Below are 12,574 nucleotides of genomic sequence, written 5' to 3' on the forward strand. Positions count from 1 at the left end.
CTCAGAGTGACAGACTCCGGCAGCGCTGTTCCCGTAGGGGCCGGTTCCCTGCCCTCAGAGTGACTGGCTCCGGCAGCGCCGTTCCGCGGGGCGGTTCCCTGCCCTCAGAGTGACGGGCTCCGGCAGCGCCGTTCCCGCAGGGGCCGGTCCCTGCCCTCAGAGGGACAGACTCCGGCAGCGCTGTTCCCGTAGGGGCCGGTTCCCTGCCCTCAGAGTGACTGGCTCCGGCAGCGCCGTTCCCTCAGGGGCCCGTTCCCTGCCCTCAGAGTGACTGGCTCCGGCAGCGCCGTTCCCTCAGGGGCCCGTTCCCTGCCCTCAGAGTGACTGGCTCCGGCAGCGCCGTTCCCTGCCCTCAGAGTGACTGGCTCCGGCAGCGCCGTTCCCGCAGGGGCCGGATCCCGGCCCTCAGAGTGACTGGCTCCGGCAGCGCCGTTCCCGCAGGGGCCGGCTCCCTGCCCTCAGAGTGACTGGCTCCGGCAGCGCCGTTCCCGCAGGGGCCCGTTCCCTGCCCTCAGAGTGACTGGCTCCGGCAGCGCCGTTCCCGCAGGGGCCGGTTCCCTGCCCTCAGAGTGACAGGCTCCGGCAGCGCCGTTCCCGCAGGGGCCGGTCCCTGCCCTCAGAGTGACTGGCTCCCGTAGGGGCCGGTTCCCTGCCCTCAGAGTGACTGGCTCCGGCAGCGCCGTTCCCGCAGGGGCCGGTCCCTGCCCTCAGAGTGACTGGCTCCCGTAGGGGCCGGTTCCCTGCCCTCAGAGTGACTGGCTCCGGCAGCGCCGTTCCCGCAGGGGCCGGTCCCTGCCCTCAGAGTGACTGGCTCCGGCAGCGCTGTTCCTGTAGGGGCCGGTCCCTGCCCTCAGAGTGACAGACTCCGGCAGCGCCGTTCCCGCAGGGGCCGGTTCCCTGCCCTCAGAGTGACTGGCTCCGGCAGCGCCGTTCCCGCAGGGGCCGGTCCCTGCCCTCAGAGTGACTGGCTCCGGCAGCGCCGTTCCCTGCCCTCAGAGTGACTGGCTCCGGCAGCGCCGTTCCCGCAGGGGCCGGTTCTCTGCCCTCAGAGTGACTGGCTCCGGCAGCGCTGTTCCCGTAGGAGCCGGTCCCTGCCCTCAGAGTGACAGACTCCGGCAGCGCTGTTCCCGTAGGGGCCGGCTCTCTGCCCTCAGAGTGACTGGCTCCGGCAGCGCTGTTCCCGTAGGGGCCGGTCCCTGCCCTCAGAGTGACTGGCTCCGGCAGCGCTGTTCCCGTAGGGGCCGGTCCCTGCCCTCAGAGTGACTGGCTCCGGCAGCGCTGTTCCCGCAGGGGCGGTCCCTGCCCTCAGAGTGACTGGCTCCGGCCGGTTCCCTGCCCTCAGAGTGACTGGCTCCCGCAGGGGCCGGCTCCCTGCCCTCAGAGTGACTGGCTCCGGCAGCGCCGTTCCCGCAGGGGCCGGCTCCCTGCCCTCAGAGTGACTGGCTCCGGCAGCGCTGTTCCCGCAGGGGCCGGCTCCCTGCCCTCAGAGTGACTGGCTCCCGCAGGGGCCGGTTCCCTGCCCTCAGAGTGACTGGCTCCGGCAGCGCTGTTCCCGTAGGGGCCGGCTCTCTGCCCTCAGAGTGACTGGCTCCGGCAGCGCTGTTCCCGCAGAGGCCGGCTCTCTGCTCTTGGAGCGAGCGGCTCAGGCTCCGGCAGTGCCAGTCCCAGCTGACTCCCCCATCTCTCCCCACCTCCACGTGCCAGAACCTTCCATTCCCCAGGACAGGTGCTGGGGGGTGGGTGGTGCTGGCTGGGGCAGGGTCACGCTCCCATTGCTCTGCTTTGCCCTGGCTGCCCAGGCTCGCTGTGTCTGCATCCCCCCAGCCCCACACGGCCGGGTGCAGCGCCGGGCGGGCTGGGGCCCTCCTGCTCTCGGTCCAGGGGGTCGGCGCAGGGCGGGGTGTTAGGCTCCCCTGACAGGCAGCAAAGCCGGGCTGGTTCCATCCCAGGAGGTTTATTCACAGATACAAATCGCGGCCAGTTCAGAGACAAATAAATAACAAAAAATGTAAATTAAAGTGCAGCGGGGGCCCCTGGTCCAGTGAGTCCCTCTAGGCTGGATGGGGCGGGGGCAGCCTGAGTTACCCCCACCCCCCAGTAGCAGGGGACAGGGAATGTACCTCCACTGAGGCATGTGGGGCTGGGACCTTCCAGGGGGTGGCTCAGGGCTGGGCCAGGCGCCTTCCTTCCCTTGCCAGGCCAGGATAGAGGCTGGCAAAGCGCAGCTAGAGTGGTGGGAGGGGGCAGCCCCAGAGGCTGACGGGAGCTTGCCCCAGGGGCTGATGGGAGTCTGGCTCAGTGGGAGGGGGCAGCCCCAGGGGCTGATGGGAGACTGGGTCTGAGGCAGCTGCTGCCCCAGAGGCTGATGGGAGTGTGGTTGGGTGGTGGGCAAAGCCCCAGGGGCGGATGGGAGCCTGGCTCTGAAGGGGATTCAGCCTCAAGGGCTGATGGGACTGTGGTTGGGTGGTGAGCACGGCCCCAGGGGCTGATGGGAGTCTGGGTCTGAGGCAGCTGCTGCCCCAGGGGCTGATGGGAGTCTGGGTCTGAGGCAGCTGCTGCCCCAGAGGCTGATGGGAGTCTGGCTCTGAAGGGGATGCTGCCCCAGAGGCTGATGGGAGTCTGGCTCTGAAGGGGACGCTGCCCCAGAGGCTGATGGGAGTGTGGTTGGGTGATGGGCACGGCCCCAGGGGCTGATGGGAGTCTGGCTCTGAGGGGGATGCTGCCCCAGGGGCTGATGGGAAGGAAGGCATTCACTCCAGCCCAGCCAGGGCCAAGCAGTACCATGGGTCCCTACCCCCCAGCTCGGGAGGGGGTTGCGGGGCCCCCAAATTAAAAAGGCAATGCAGGAAGCAAAGGGTTTTGTAAACAGCGACTGGGAACCAGTAATGAGATGTGTTCACCCCACCCCACCCCACCCATAGCCAGGGGTCCCCCCCGGCATCCCCATAACCAACAGCAGGGAAACAGCGGCAGGATCACCCTGAAAATGGCAGCCAGCAGCCCCAGCTCCCCCCTCCCATCCCTCCAGCACTGACACAGAATGCAGTTCTCACCCCCCCCTTACTGGCCTGCAGCCCCCCACCTGCTGTGCCCTCCCCCCACTTGGCACATGCCAGCCTCCCCCCCTTGCCCCATGGTCCCAGGCCTCCAGCAACATGAGCTCTGGGGAGAAGCAGCGGGGCTGGGCAATGCGGGGGGGGGGCTTGTCCCATGGCCCAGGATCGGGGGCCGGGGGGTGTTTGGCCTCTTCACTTGATGGGCTCCACCACCAGCACCTTGCACTCCCGCTTGGCGATCTTGTCCAGCGACAGGACGCTCTTCTCGGGCGGCAGGTAGAGGGGGCGGCCCACGGGGGAGCCCACGGGCGGGGTGATGGCGCGGCGCTCCATGACGCTGCCTGACCTGTCGGCGGGGGGGCACCAGGCGTCAAGGGGGGGGGGGCTCTGATTCCACCCCTCCCCCCGACAGCTCCCCTCCACCCCCTTTTCAATCCATTCCCCTCCCACAGCCAGGAGAGGGACCCAGGAGTTCTGGCTCCCACCAGGTGTGTGGGAGGAGAGCACTGATGCCCTCACCTGATTGGTCACCCTAGTGCAGACAGGTGAATGAGGGGGAGGGGCCCAATGTTACAGCCCCGCCTCCCCAGGCTCCACCCACTTTCTAGGCTCCTCCCCCTTAAATACTGCAGCACTTCTGGGCAGAGCTCCCCTCCCTGGCTGAAGACTCCCCGCCTCTCCCATCCCCCGGCAGCCCCCGGCCAGCCCCCCGTGTACCTCATGAGGTGGCTGCGGGACGGCTGCTGGTGGGAGAAGGACTGGGACCGGCCCAGCCCGGCCTGGTGCCGCTCCACCAGGTCCCGCACAGCCGGGCTGCCGGGGCTGCTCCTGCGCGAGATGGGCCGGGCGTCAGGGGGCGGGTTCGAGACGCTCGCCGTGAACTGCAGCTTCAGCTTCATGTGCTGGGAGAGCTGGGGGGAGGAGAGAGAAGAGTGGGGAAACTGCCGCTCCCTGCACCCCCCCTTTCAGAGAACCCAGGAGTCCTGGCTCCCAGCCCCCCTGCTCTAACCCACCAGCCCCCACTCCCCTCCCAGAGCTGGGGGGAGAACCCAGGAGTCCTGGCTCCCAGACCCCCCTGCTCTAACCCATCAGCCCCCACTCCCCTCCCAGAGCCGGGGAGAGAACCCCAGAGTCCTGGCTCCCAGCCCCCCCGCTCTAACCCACCAGCCCCACTCCTCCCAGAGCCGGGAGAGAACCCAGGAGTCCTGGCTCCCAGCCCCTGCTCTAACCCACCAGCCCCCACTCCTCCCAGAGCCGGGAGAGAACCCAGGAGTCCTGGCTCCCAGCCCCTGCTCTAACCCACCAGCCCCCACTCCTCCCTGAGCAGGGAGAGAACCCAGGAGTCCTGGGTCCCAGCCCCTGCTCTAACCCACCAGCCCCACTCCTCCCAGCGCCGGGAGAGAACCCAGGAGTCCTGGCTCCCAGCCCCTGCTCTAACCACCAGCCCCCATTCCTCCCAGAGCCGGGAGAGAACCCAGGAGTCCTGGCTCCCAGCCCCTGCTCTGACCCACCAGCCCCACTCCTCCCAGCGCCGGGAGAACCCAGGAGTCCTGGCTCCCAGCCCCTGCTCTAACCACCAGCCCCACTCCTCCCAGAGCCCGGGAGAGAACCCAGGAGTCCTGGCTCCCAGCCCCTGCTCTGACCCACCAGCCCCACTCCTCCCAGAGCCGGGGAGAGACCCCAGGAGTCCTGGCTCCCAGCCCCCCTGCTCTGACCCACCAGCCCCCACTCCCCTCCCAGCGCCGGGGAGAACCCAGGCGTCCGGGCCCCCGCGGGTACCTCGAAGAGGCCGGCGCGCAGGGCCTGGAAGGCGACGCGGATGGTCAGGGCGCTGCCCTTGCGCGAGTAGCCCAGGCTGTTGAGGGGCGTGTGGCAGACGATGGAGTCCAGGGCTGCCTGCGTGGCCCGGCGCTCCTCGCTGGACAGCTTCTTCCCTGGGGGGGGTCAGAGCCGCCTGGAGCCTCCTGCGCAGGCCCCCGCAATGCCAGACCCCCGCCGGCCCCCCGGCCCATCGCCGAGCCCCCCGAGTGCCTCCTCGCACGCCCCCAATGCCAGACCCCGCCGGCCCCGGCCCATCGCGAACCCCAGCCCTCCCAGTGCCTCCTGCGCAGGCCCCCAATGCCAGACCCCGCCGGACCCCGGCCCATCGCGAACCCCAGCCCTCCCAGTGCCTCCTCGCACGCCCCAATGCCAGACCCCGCGGCCCCGGCCCATCGCGAACCCCCAGCCCTCCCAGTGCCTCCTGCGCAGGCCCCCAATGCCAGACCCCGCCGGCCCCCGGCCCATCGCCAACCCCAGCCCTCCCAGTGCCTCCTCGCACGCCCCAATGCCAGACCCCGCGGACCCCGGCCCATCGCCAACCCCCAGCCCTCCGAGTGCCTCCTGCGCACGCCCCCGCAATGCCAGACCCCCGCCGGCCCCCCGGCCCATCGCCGAGCCCCCGAGCCCTCCCAGTGCCTCCTGCGCACGCCCGCAATGCCAGACCCCGCCGGCCCCGGCCCATCGCCGAGCCCCCGAGTGCCTCCTCGCAGGCCCCGCAATGCCAGACCCCGCGGACCCCGGCCCATCGCGAGCCCCCGAGTGCCTCCTGCGCAGGCCCCGCAATGCCAGACCCCGCCGGCCCCGAGCCCTCCCAGTGCCTCCTGCGCAGGCCCCGCAATGCCAGACCCCGCCGGCCCCCGGCCCATCGCCGAGCCCCCGAGTGCCTCCTGCGCAGGCCCCGCAATGCCAGCCCCTGCTGGCCCCGGCCCATCGCCGACCCCCAGCCCTCCCAGTGCCTCCTGCGCAGGCCCCCGCAATGCCAGACCCCGCCGGCCCCCGGCCCATCGCGAACCCCCGAGCCCTCCGAGTGCCTCCTGCGCAGGCCCCCGCAATGCCAGCCCCTGCTGGCCCCCGGCCCATCGCCGACCCCCAGCCCTCCGAGTGCCTCCTCGCACGCCCCCAATGCCAGACCCCGCGGACCCCAGCCCATCGCGAACCCCCAGCCCTCCGAGTGCCTCCGCCGCCCCCAATGCCAGACCCCGCCGGCCCCGGCCCATCGCCAACCCCGAGCCCTCCCAGTGCCTCCTGCGCAGGCCCCGCAATGCCAGCCCCGCCGGACCCCAGCCCATCGCGAACCCCGAGCCCTCCGAGTGCCTCCTGCGCACGCCCAATGCCAGACCCCGCGGACCCCGGCCCATCGCGAACCCCGAGCCCTCCCAGTGCCTCCTCGCAGGCCCCGCAATGCCAGCCCCGCCGGCCCCGGCCCATCGCCACCCCCGAGCCTCCGAGTGCCTCCTGCGCAGGCCCCGCAATGCCAGCCCCGCCGGACCCCAGCCCATCGCCGAGCCCCGAGTGCCTCCTCGCAGGCCCCGCAATGCCAGCCCCGCCGGCCCCGGCCCATCGCGAACCCCGAGCCCTCCGAGTGCCTCCTGCGCAGGCCCCGCAATGCCAGCCCCGCCGCCCCCGGCCCATCGCCAAACCCGAGCCCTCCGAGTGCCTCCTGCGCAGGCCCCGCAATGCCAGCCCCGCGGACCCCCAGCCCATCGCCGAGCCCCCCGAGTGCCTCCTGCGCAGGCCCCCGCAATGCCAGCCCCTGCTGGCCCCGGCCCATCACCGAACCCCCGAGCCCTCCCAGTGCCTCTCGCAGGCCCCGCAATGCCAGCCCCCGCCCCGGCCCATCGCGAACCCCGAGCCCTCCCAGTGCCTCCTGCGCAGGCCCCGCAATGCCAGCCCCGCCGGCCCCGGCCCATCGCGAACCCCCAGCCCTCCGAGTGCCTCCTGCGCAGGCCCCACAATGCCAGCCCCCGCCGGCCCCGGCCCATCGCCAACCCCGAGCCCTCCCAGTGCCTCCTGCGCAGGCCCCGCAATGCCAGACCCCCGCCGGCCCCCCGGCCCATCGCCGAGCCCCCGAGTGCCTCCTGCGCAGGCCCCGCAATGCCAGACCCCGCTGGCCCCCGGCCCATCGCGAACCCCTCAGCCCTCCGAGTGCCTCCTGCGCACGCCCCAATGCCAGACCCCGCGCCCCCAGCCCATCGCCGAACCCCCAGCCCTCCGAGTGCCTCCTGCACGCCCCCAATGCCAGACCCCGCCAGACCCCGGCCCATCGCCGAGCCCTCCCGAGGGCCTCCTGACCCCTCCCAGTGCTCCCAGCCCCTCCTGACCCCTCCCAGTGCTCCCAGCCCCTCACCGAACCCTCCCAGCCCCTCCTGACCCCTCCCAGTGCTCCCAGCCCCACCGAACCCTCCCAGCTCCCCACCCAACCCCTCCCAGTGTTCCCAGCCCCTACCGAACCCTCCCAGTGCTCCCAGCCCCTACCGAACCGTCCCAGCCCTCCTGACCCCTCCCAGTGCTCCCAGCCCCTACCGAACCCTCCCAGCCCCTCCTGACCCCTCCCAGTGCTCCCAGCCCCACCCTACCCTTCCAGTGCTCCCAGCCCCCACCGACCCCTCCCAGCCTCCCCTGACCCCTCCCAGTGCTCCCAGCTCCTCACCAAACCCTCCCAGCCTCCCGACCCTCCCAGTGCTCCCAGCCCCCTACCGAACCCTCCCAGCCCCACCTGACCCCACCCAGTGCTCCCAGCTCCCCACCAAACCCTCCCAGCCCCGCCTGACCCCACCCAGTGCTCCCCGCCCCTACCGAACCCTCCCAGCCCCACCTGACCCCTCCCAGTGCTCCCAGCTCCCCACCAAACCCTCCCAGCCCCTCCTGACCCCTCCCAGTGCTCCCAGCCCCCCACCGAACCCTCCCAGCTCCCCACCAAACCCTCCCAGCCCGCCACTGAACCCCCAACCCCGGGTCGGGCCAGCCCAGCCTGCTCACGGTCCCCACAGCTCCATCCCGCAGCCCCCCATGCCTGCCCCACAGCAGCAGGCCCCCGCAGCCCCGCCTACCCGCCGTGGCGCTCTCCGGGGTCCAGACGAGCCGCACGGCCAGGAAGTCCTGCAGGTTGTTGAGCAGGGTGTAGGTGACGGTGAAGCGTCGGCGCAGGGGCACGGGCGACTCGCAGGCAGCTGTCATCACGAACCGCGGCCGGTCCAGCCGGATGCTGGGCAGCCTGGAGGGGCAGCGGGGGGTCAGCGCAGGGCACTGGGACCGCCCCTCCCGCCCCCGGCACCAGGATCCCCCCGCACAGCTAAGCTGGGCAGCCAGGAGGGGCCATGGGGGGGTTCCCTTGCAGCCCCTGAGCTGGAGGCAGGGGGGTCTGAGCTTGGGGGGGCGTCAGAGCTGGGGGGACAGAACATAAGAGCGGCCAGACTGGGTCAGACCAAGGGCCCATCCAGCCCAGGGTCCTGTCTGCCGACGGCGGCCAGTGCCAGGCGCCCCCGAGGGAACGAACAGAACAGGGAATCCCCGAGTGACCCAGCCCCTGTTCTTGTGCTGTCCTCCGGGATCTTCTCTAGTTCTTCTTTGAGCCCTGGTATAGTCTTGGCCTTCGCAACATCCCCTGGCGAGGAGTTCCCCAGGTTAACAGTGCATCAGGTGAAGAAATACGTCCTTGTGTTTGTTTTAAACCTGCTGCCTGTTCATTTCATTGGGTGACCCCTAGTTCTTGTGTTATGAGAAGCAGTAAATAACACTCCCTTATCTACTTTCTCCGCACCCGTCACGATTTTATAGCCCTCTATTCACATCCTCCCTTAGTCTCCTCTTTCCCAAGCCGAACAGTCCCGGTCTGATTAATCTCTCCTCACATGGCAGCCGGTCCAGACCCCTCAGCAGTTGTGTTGCCCTTTTCTGAACCTTTGACAGTCCCACTAGATCCTTTCTGCGATGGGGTGCCCCATCGGCACACAGTGTTCCAGGTGTGGGCGTCCCATGGATTTACAGAGAGGCAACAGGATATTTTCTGTCTGATTCTCTCTCCCTTTCTTAATGGTTCCCAACTTTCTGGTCGCTTTCCCGGCTGCGGCTGCACGTCGAGCGGGTGTTTGCAGAGAACTCCCCACAGTGACTCCAAGATCTCTTGAGCGGTAGCAGCTCATTCGGCCCCATCACTGCACAGGTCGAGTTGGGATGATGGTTTCCAACGTGCATCACTTTGCATTGATCAACCCTGAATTTCACCTGCCAGGTTGTTCCCCGTCACCCAGTTCTGTGAGGTCCTTTGCAGCTCGTCCCAGGCTGCCGGGGACTCAACTATCCGGAGCAGTTTTGTATCATCTGCAGATGTTGCCACCTCACTCTCCACCCTTTAGCCAGATGGTTGATGACTCTGTGGCATAGGACGGGGCCCAGCACAGACCCCTGGGGGGGGCACCACGATTTCCTTCTCCCCACGCTGAAAACTGCCCCTTTGTTCCACCCCTTTGTTTCCTGCCTGTTACCCAGGTACTGATCCAGGAGGGGACCTCCCCTCCTGTCCCGTCCCAGCTGACTTTGCCTACGAGCCTTTGGGGAGGGGGCTGGGCAAAGGCTTTCTGGGAATCTAAGTCCACTGGGTCCCCCTTGGCCACGTGCCTGTTGACCCCTCCAGGAATTCTAGTAGATTGGTGAGGCGCGATTTCCCTTTACTAAAACCAGGGTGACTCTTCCCCAAGTTCTGTTCATCTCCCTGGCTGACAATTCTGGTCTTTGCTGGAGTTTCAGCCGGTTTGCCCGGTACCCAAGTCAGGCTCACTGGCCTGTGATTGCCCAGAGCGGGAGGGAACCCAGGGCCAGGAGGGCATCGGATCTGGGGGGAGACCAGAGCCATCAGAGTCGGGGGGGGGGGCGGGGGGGTGTCTCTCACCTGTAGTGGGTGTAGATGCTGCTGGTGAAGGGGAGTTTGGGTGTCGACCACTGAACCACAGCCACCAGGGGCACCTCCAGACCCTGGGGGAGCAGGGGGGAGAGTGAGTGATGGCCCTGCTGGCCCCGCCCCCATTGCCCTTTCCCCTCCTTTTGCCCTGTGGCCCCACCCCCTCATGCCTCATGGCCCTGCCCCCTCGCAGCCCTGTCCCCGCCCCCCTGCCCCTTGCACCCACCTCCTTGGTGTCCTCCTGGGGCCGCTCGGGCGCCTGCAGCTGGAAGAGGAAGTTCTGCTCCTCCAGGGCGCTCAGGGCGCAGGGGCAGCCGGAGCCGGCGCCGGCCACGCGGCAGAAGGCGCCGACGGGCACCTCGCCCGAGTGATGGCTGGGGGGGGGGCAAGGGAGAGAGTGTCAGCCCCACAGCCTACCCCACAGAGACCCCCCCTGCACCTTCCCACGGCACCCCCCCCGATACACACACCGAGCCCCCTACCCCGGACCCTTCCCCCCACAGCTCACCAGACGTCGTCGACCAGCAGCACGGAGCCGTCGGGCAGCATAGGCAGGTAGCTGGCGTTGAAGTTGGGCAGGATGCGGACGTCCCACAGAGAGATTTCCTCCTGGGAGCAGCCGTTCAGCACTGGGGAGGCGGGCGGGCGGGTCAGAGACGGGGCGCCCCACACTCAGCTCTCCCCCCCCACGGGCCCAGGGCCCCCGCCGTCCTGCCACCCCTCCCCCCTGGGCTCCAGTGACCCCCACAGCCCCTGCCCACTGGGCTCCAGCACCCCCCACGGCCCCTGCCCCCCGTCCTGCTACCCCTCCCCACTGGGCTCCAGCACCCCCACGGCCCCTGCCCCCGTCCTGCCACCCCTCCCACCTGGGCTCCAGTGACCCCCACAGCCCCTGCCCCCCATCCTGCTACCCCTCCCCCCTGGGCTCCAGGGACCCCCACAGCCCCTGCCCCCCGTCCTGCTACCCCTCCCCCCACGGCTCCAGGCCCCCCACCCCTCCCTAGCCCGGCTCCCCGTTACCCTTGAGCACGGTGAGGTATTTCCCGGAGACGTTCAGCTGGCGGCATTTCAGCCCCGGAGGGGGCAGCACGGTCAGCATGGTGCTCACTGCGGGGGCAAAGGGCAGGGGTCAGAGGTCAGAGCGGTCACTGGGGCAAAGGTGGGGGGGGTCGGGAGCGACCGCGGGGCAGGGGCTGTCAGTCAGGGCTGAGGGGCAGAGGCTGCGGGTCGGGACTGAGGGGCGCCATGGGGCAGAGCCGTGGGGCCAAGGCTGCGGGTCGGGACTGAGTAGGGTGATCAGATGTCCCGATTTTGGGGTCTTTTTCTTATACAGGCTCCTATTACCCCCCACCCCCGTCCCGATTTTCCACACTTGCTGTCTGGGCACCTTCGGACTGAGGGGCGCCATGGGGCAGGGCCGTGGGGCGGGGGCTGCACCTACCTTGGGCTTTGAAGGCCCCCTGCTCCTCGCGGAAGAGCTGGGCCGGCGCCCGGTTCTGCAGCAGGCTCAGGTAGCCCCGTTCCCGCACCTCCGGCGCCTCCTGCTCCCGCTTCCACACCGTCACCACGATCTGTGGGGCGGGGGGGTGTCAGCGCTGGGGGGCTGGCCCCACTCCCACCCCCCCCCACGGCCCTTGTCCCACAGGGCCCCCCCCACTCACCTTGGCCTTGACGGTCCCGGGGGGCAGGTTGTCCAGGGAAATGGTCAGCGGGAAAATGACCTCGTCCGTGGAGACGATTGGCTCCTCCACGGGTATCTGGGGGGGGGGCAGCCGTGAGTCCCACAGTGACCCCCAACCCGCAGCCCCCTGTGTCCCCCCAGGTGCCCCTCACTCCTGACCCACAGCACCCAATACCCGCCCCTTGCTCCTGCCCCAGAAGCTCCAGGTTCCCCTCGCTCCACCCCACACCCCAGAGCCCCCCACCCCTGGGTGCCCCTTGCTCCTGACCCACCAGCCTCCCCGCCCCAGTTTCCCTCACACCCACCCTACAGCCCCCACCCGCCCAGCGCCCCACACCCCCTCTCACCCCGGCGGCCGGTCGCCCCAGGGGTCCCTGGCCGTGGGTCAGCAGAGGCCGGCAGTCGCGGAAGGAGCCGGGGGCCGGAGGCGCATCCCCTCCTCCCGCCCGGCTCCTCGAGGGCTCCCGTCCCCTCGCCCCCGGGTCGACCCCGGGGCTGACGCTGGCCAGGGCGGCCAGGGAGGAGCCCAGCTCCCCCCAGGGGGTGCGGGCGCCCCCCGGCCCGGGCCGGCCCCGCAGCACCAGCAGGAAGCGGACCGTCTCGCCCAGGTAGAGGTGGTTGCGCCGGGGCAGCGCCCGGTACCGGCCGGCTCGCCCGCAGCAGCTCCCGGGCCGGGAAGGGCACGGCCGGGAAGTACATGAAGTGTCGCACTGCGCCTCCATGGCGGGGCGGGGAGGATCTGGGGCTGGGGAATTGGGGGCTGGGAAGGATCTGGGGGCTGGGGATTGGGGAGGATCTGGGGCTGAGAAATTGGGGGCTGGAAGAAGGATCTGGGAGGCTGAGGAATTGGGGTTGGGGGAGGATCTGGGGACAGGGAATTGGGTGGGGCTGGGGGAGGATCTGGGGGGCTGAGGAATTTGGGGGGTTGGGGGAGGATCTGGGGGACAGGGACTTGGGGGGCTGGGGCAGTGCGGGGCGAGGTGGGGAGAATTGGGGCTGGAGGAGACCCCGAGGGAATGGGGTCCCTGGAGGATCTGGGGCTGGGCTGGGGATTGGGGCCCTGCAGGGACTAGGCTGGGATCCCGGGGGCCTGGGGTGTGTGGGGAAGGGATCTGTGGC

At 69.8% G+C, this 12,574-nt stretch overlaps 1 protein-coding gene across 1 annotated transcript; it reads right to left on the reverse strand.

Moving 5' to 3' along the window:
* Window positions 1-3,074: 3,074 nt before the first annotated feature.
* On the reverse strand, window positions 3,075-12,177 carry TRAPPC14 (trafficking protein particle complex subunit 14). Its single transcript, XM_039499706.1, is given in 13 exon segments — window positions 3,075-3,402; window positions 3,774-3,967; window positions 4,836-4,990; window positions 7,928-8,091; window positions 9,766-9,848; window positions 10,001-10,148; window positions 10,283-10,403; window positions 10,795-10,881; window positions 11,216-11,345; window positions 11,436-11,531; window positions 11,803-12,112; window positions 12,114-12,159; window positions 12,162-12,177. Coding segments are annotated over 13 exon segments (1,704 nt in total). The 3' UTR covers window positions 3,075-3,248.
* Between the last annotated feature and the right edge of the window lie 397 nt (window positions 12,178-12,574).

The sequence above is a fragment of the Mauremys reevesii genome, linkage group 14 (assembly GCF_016161935.1).
Source record: "Mauremys reevesii isolate NIE-2019 linkage group 14, ASM1616193v1, whole genome shotgun sequence".
NCBI lineage: Eukaryota > Metazoa > Chordata > Testudines > Geoemydidae > Mauremys > Mauremys reevesii.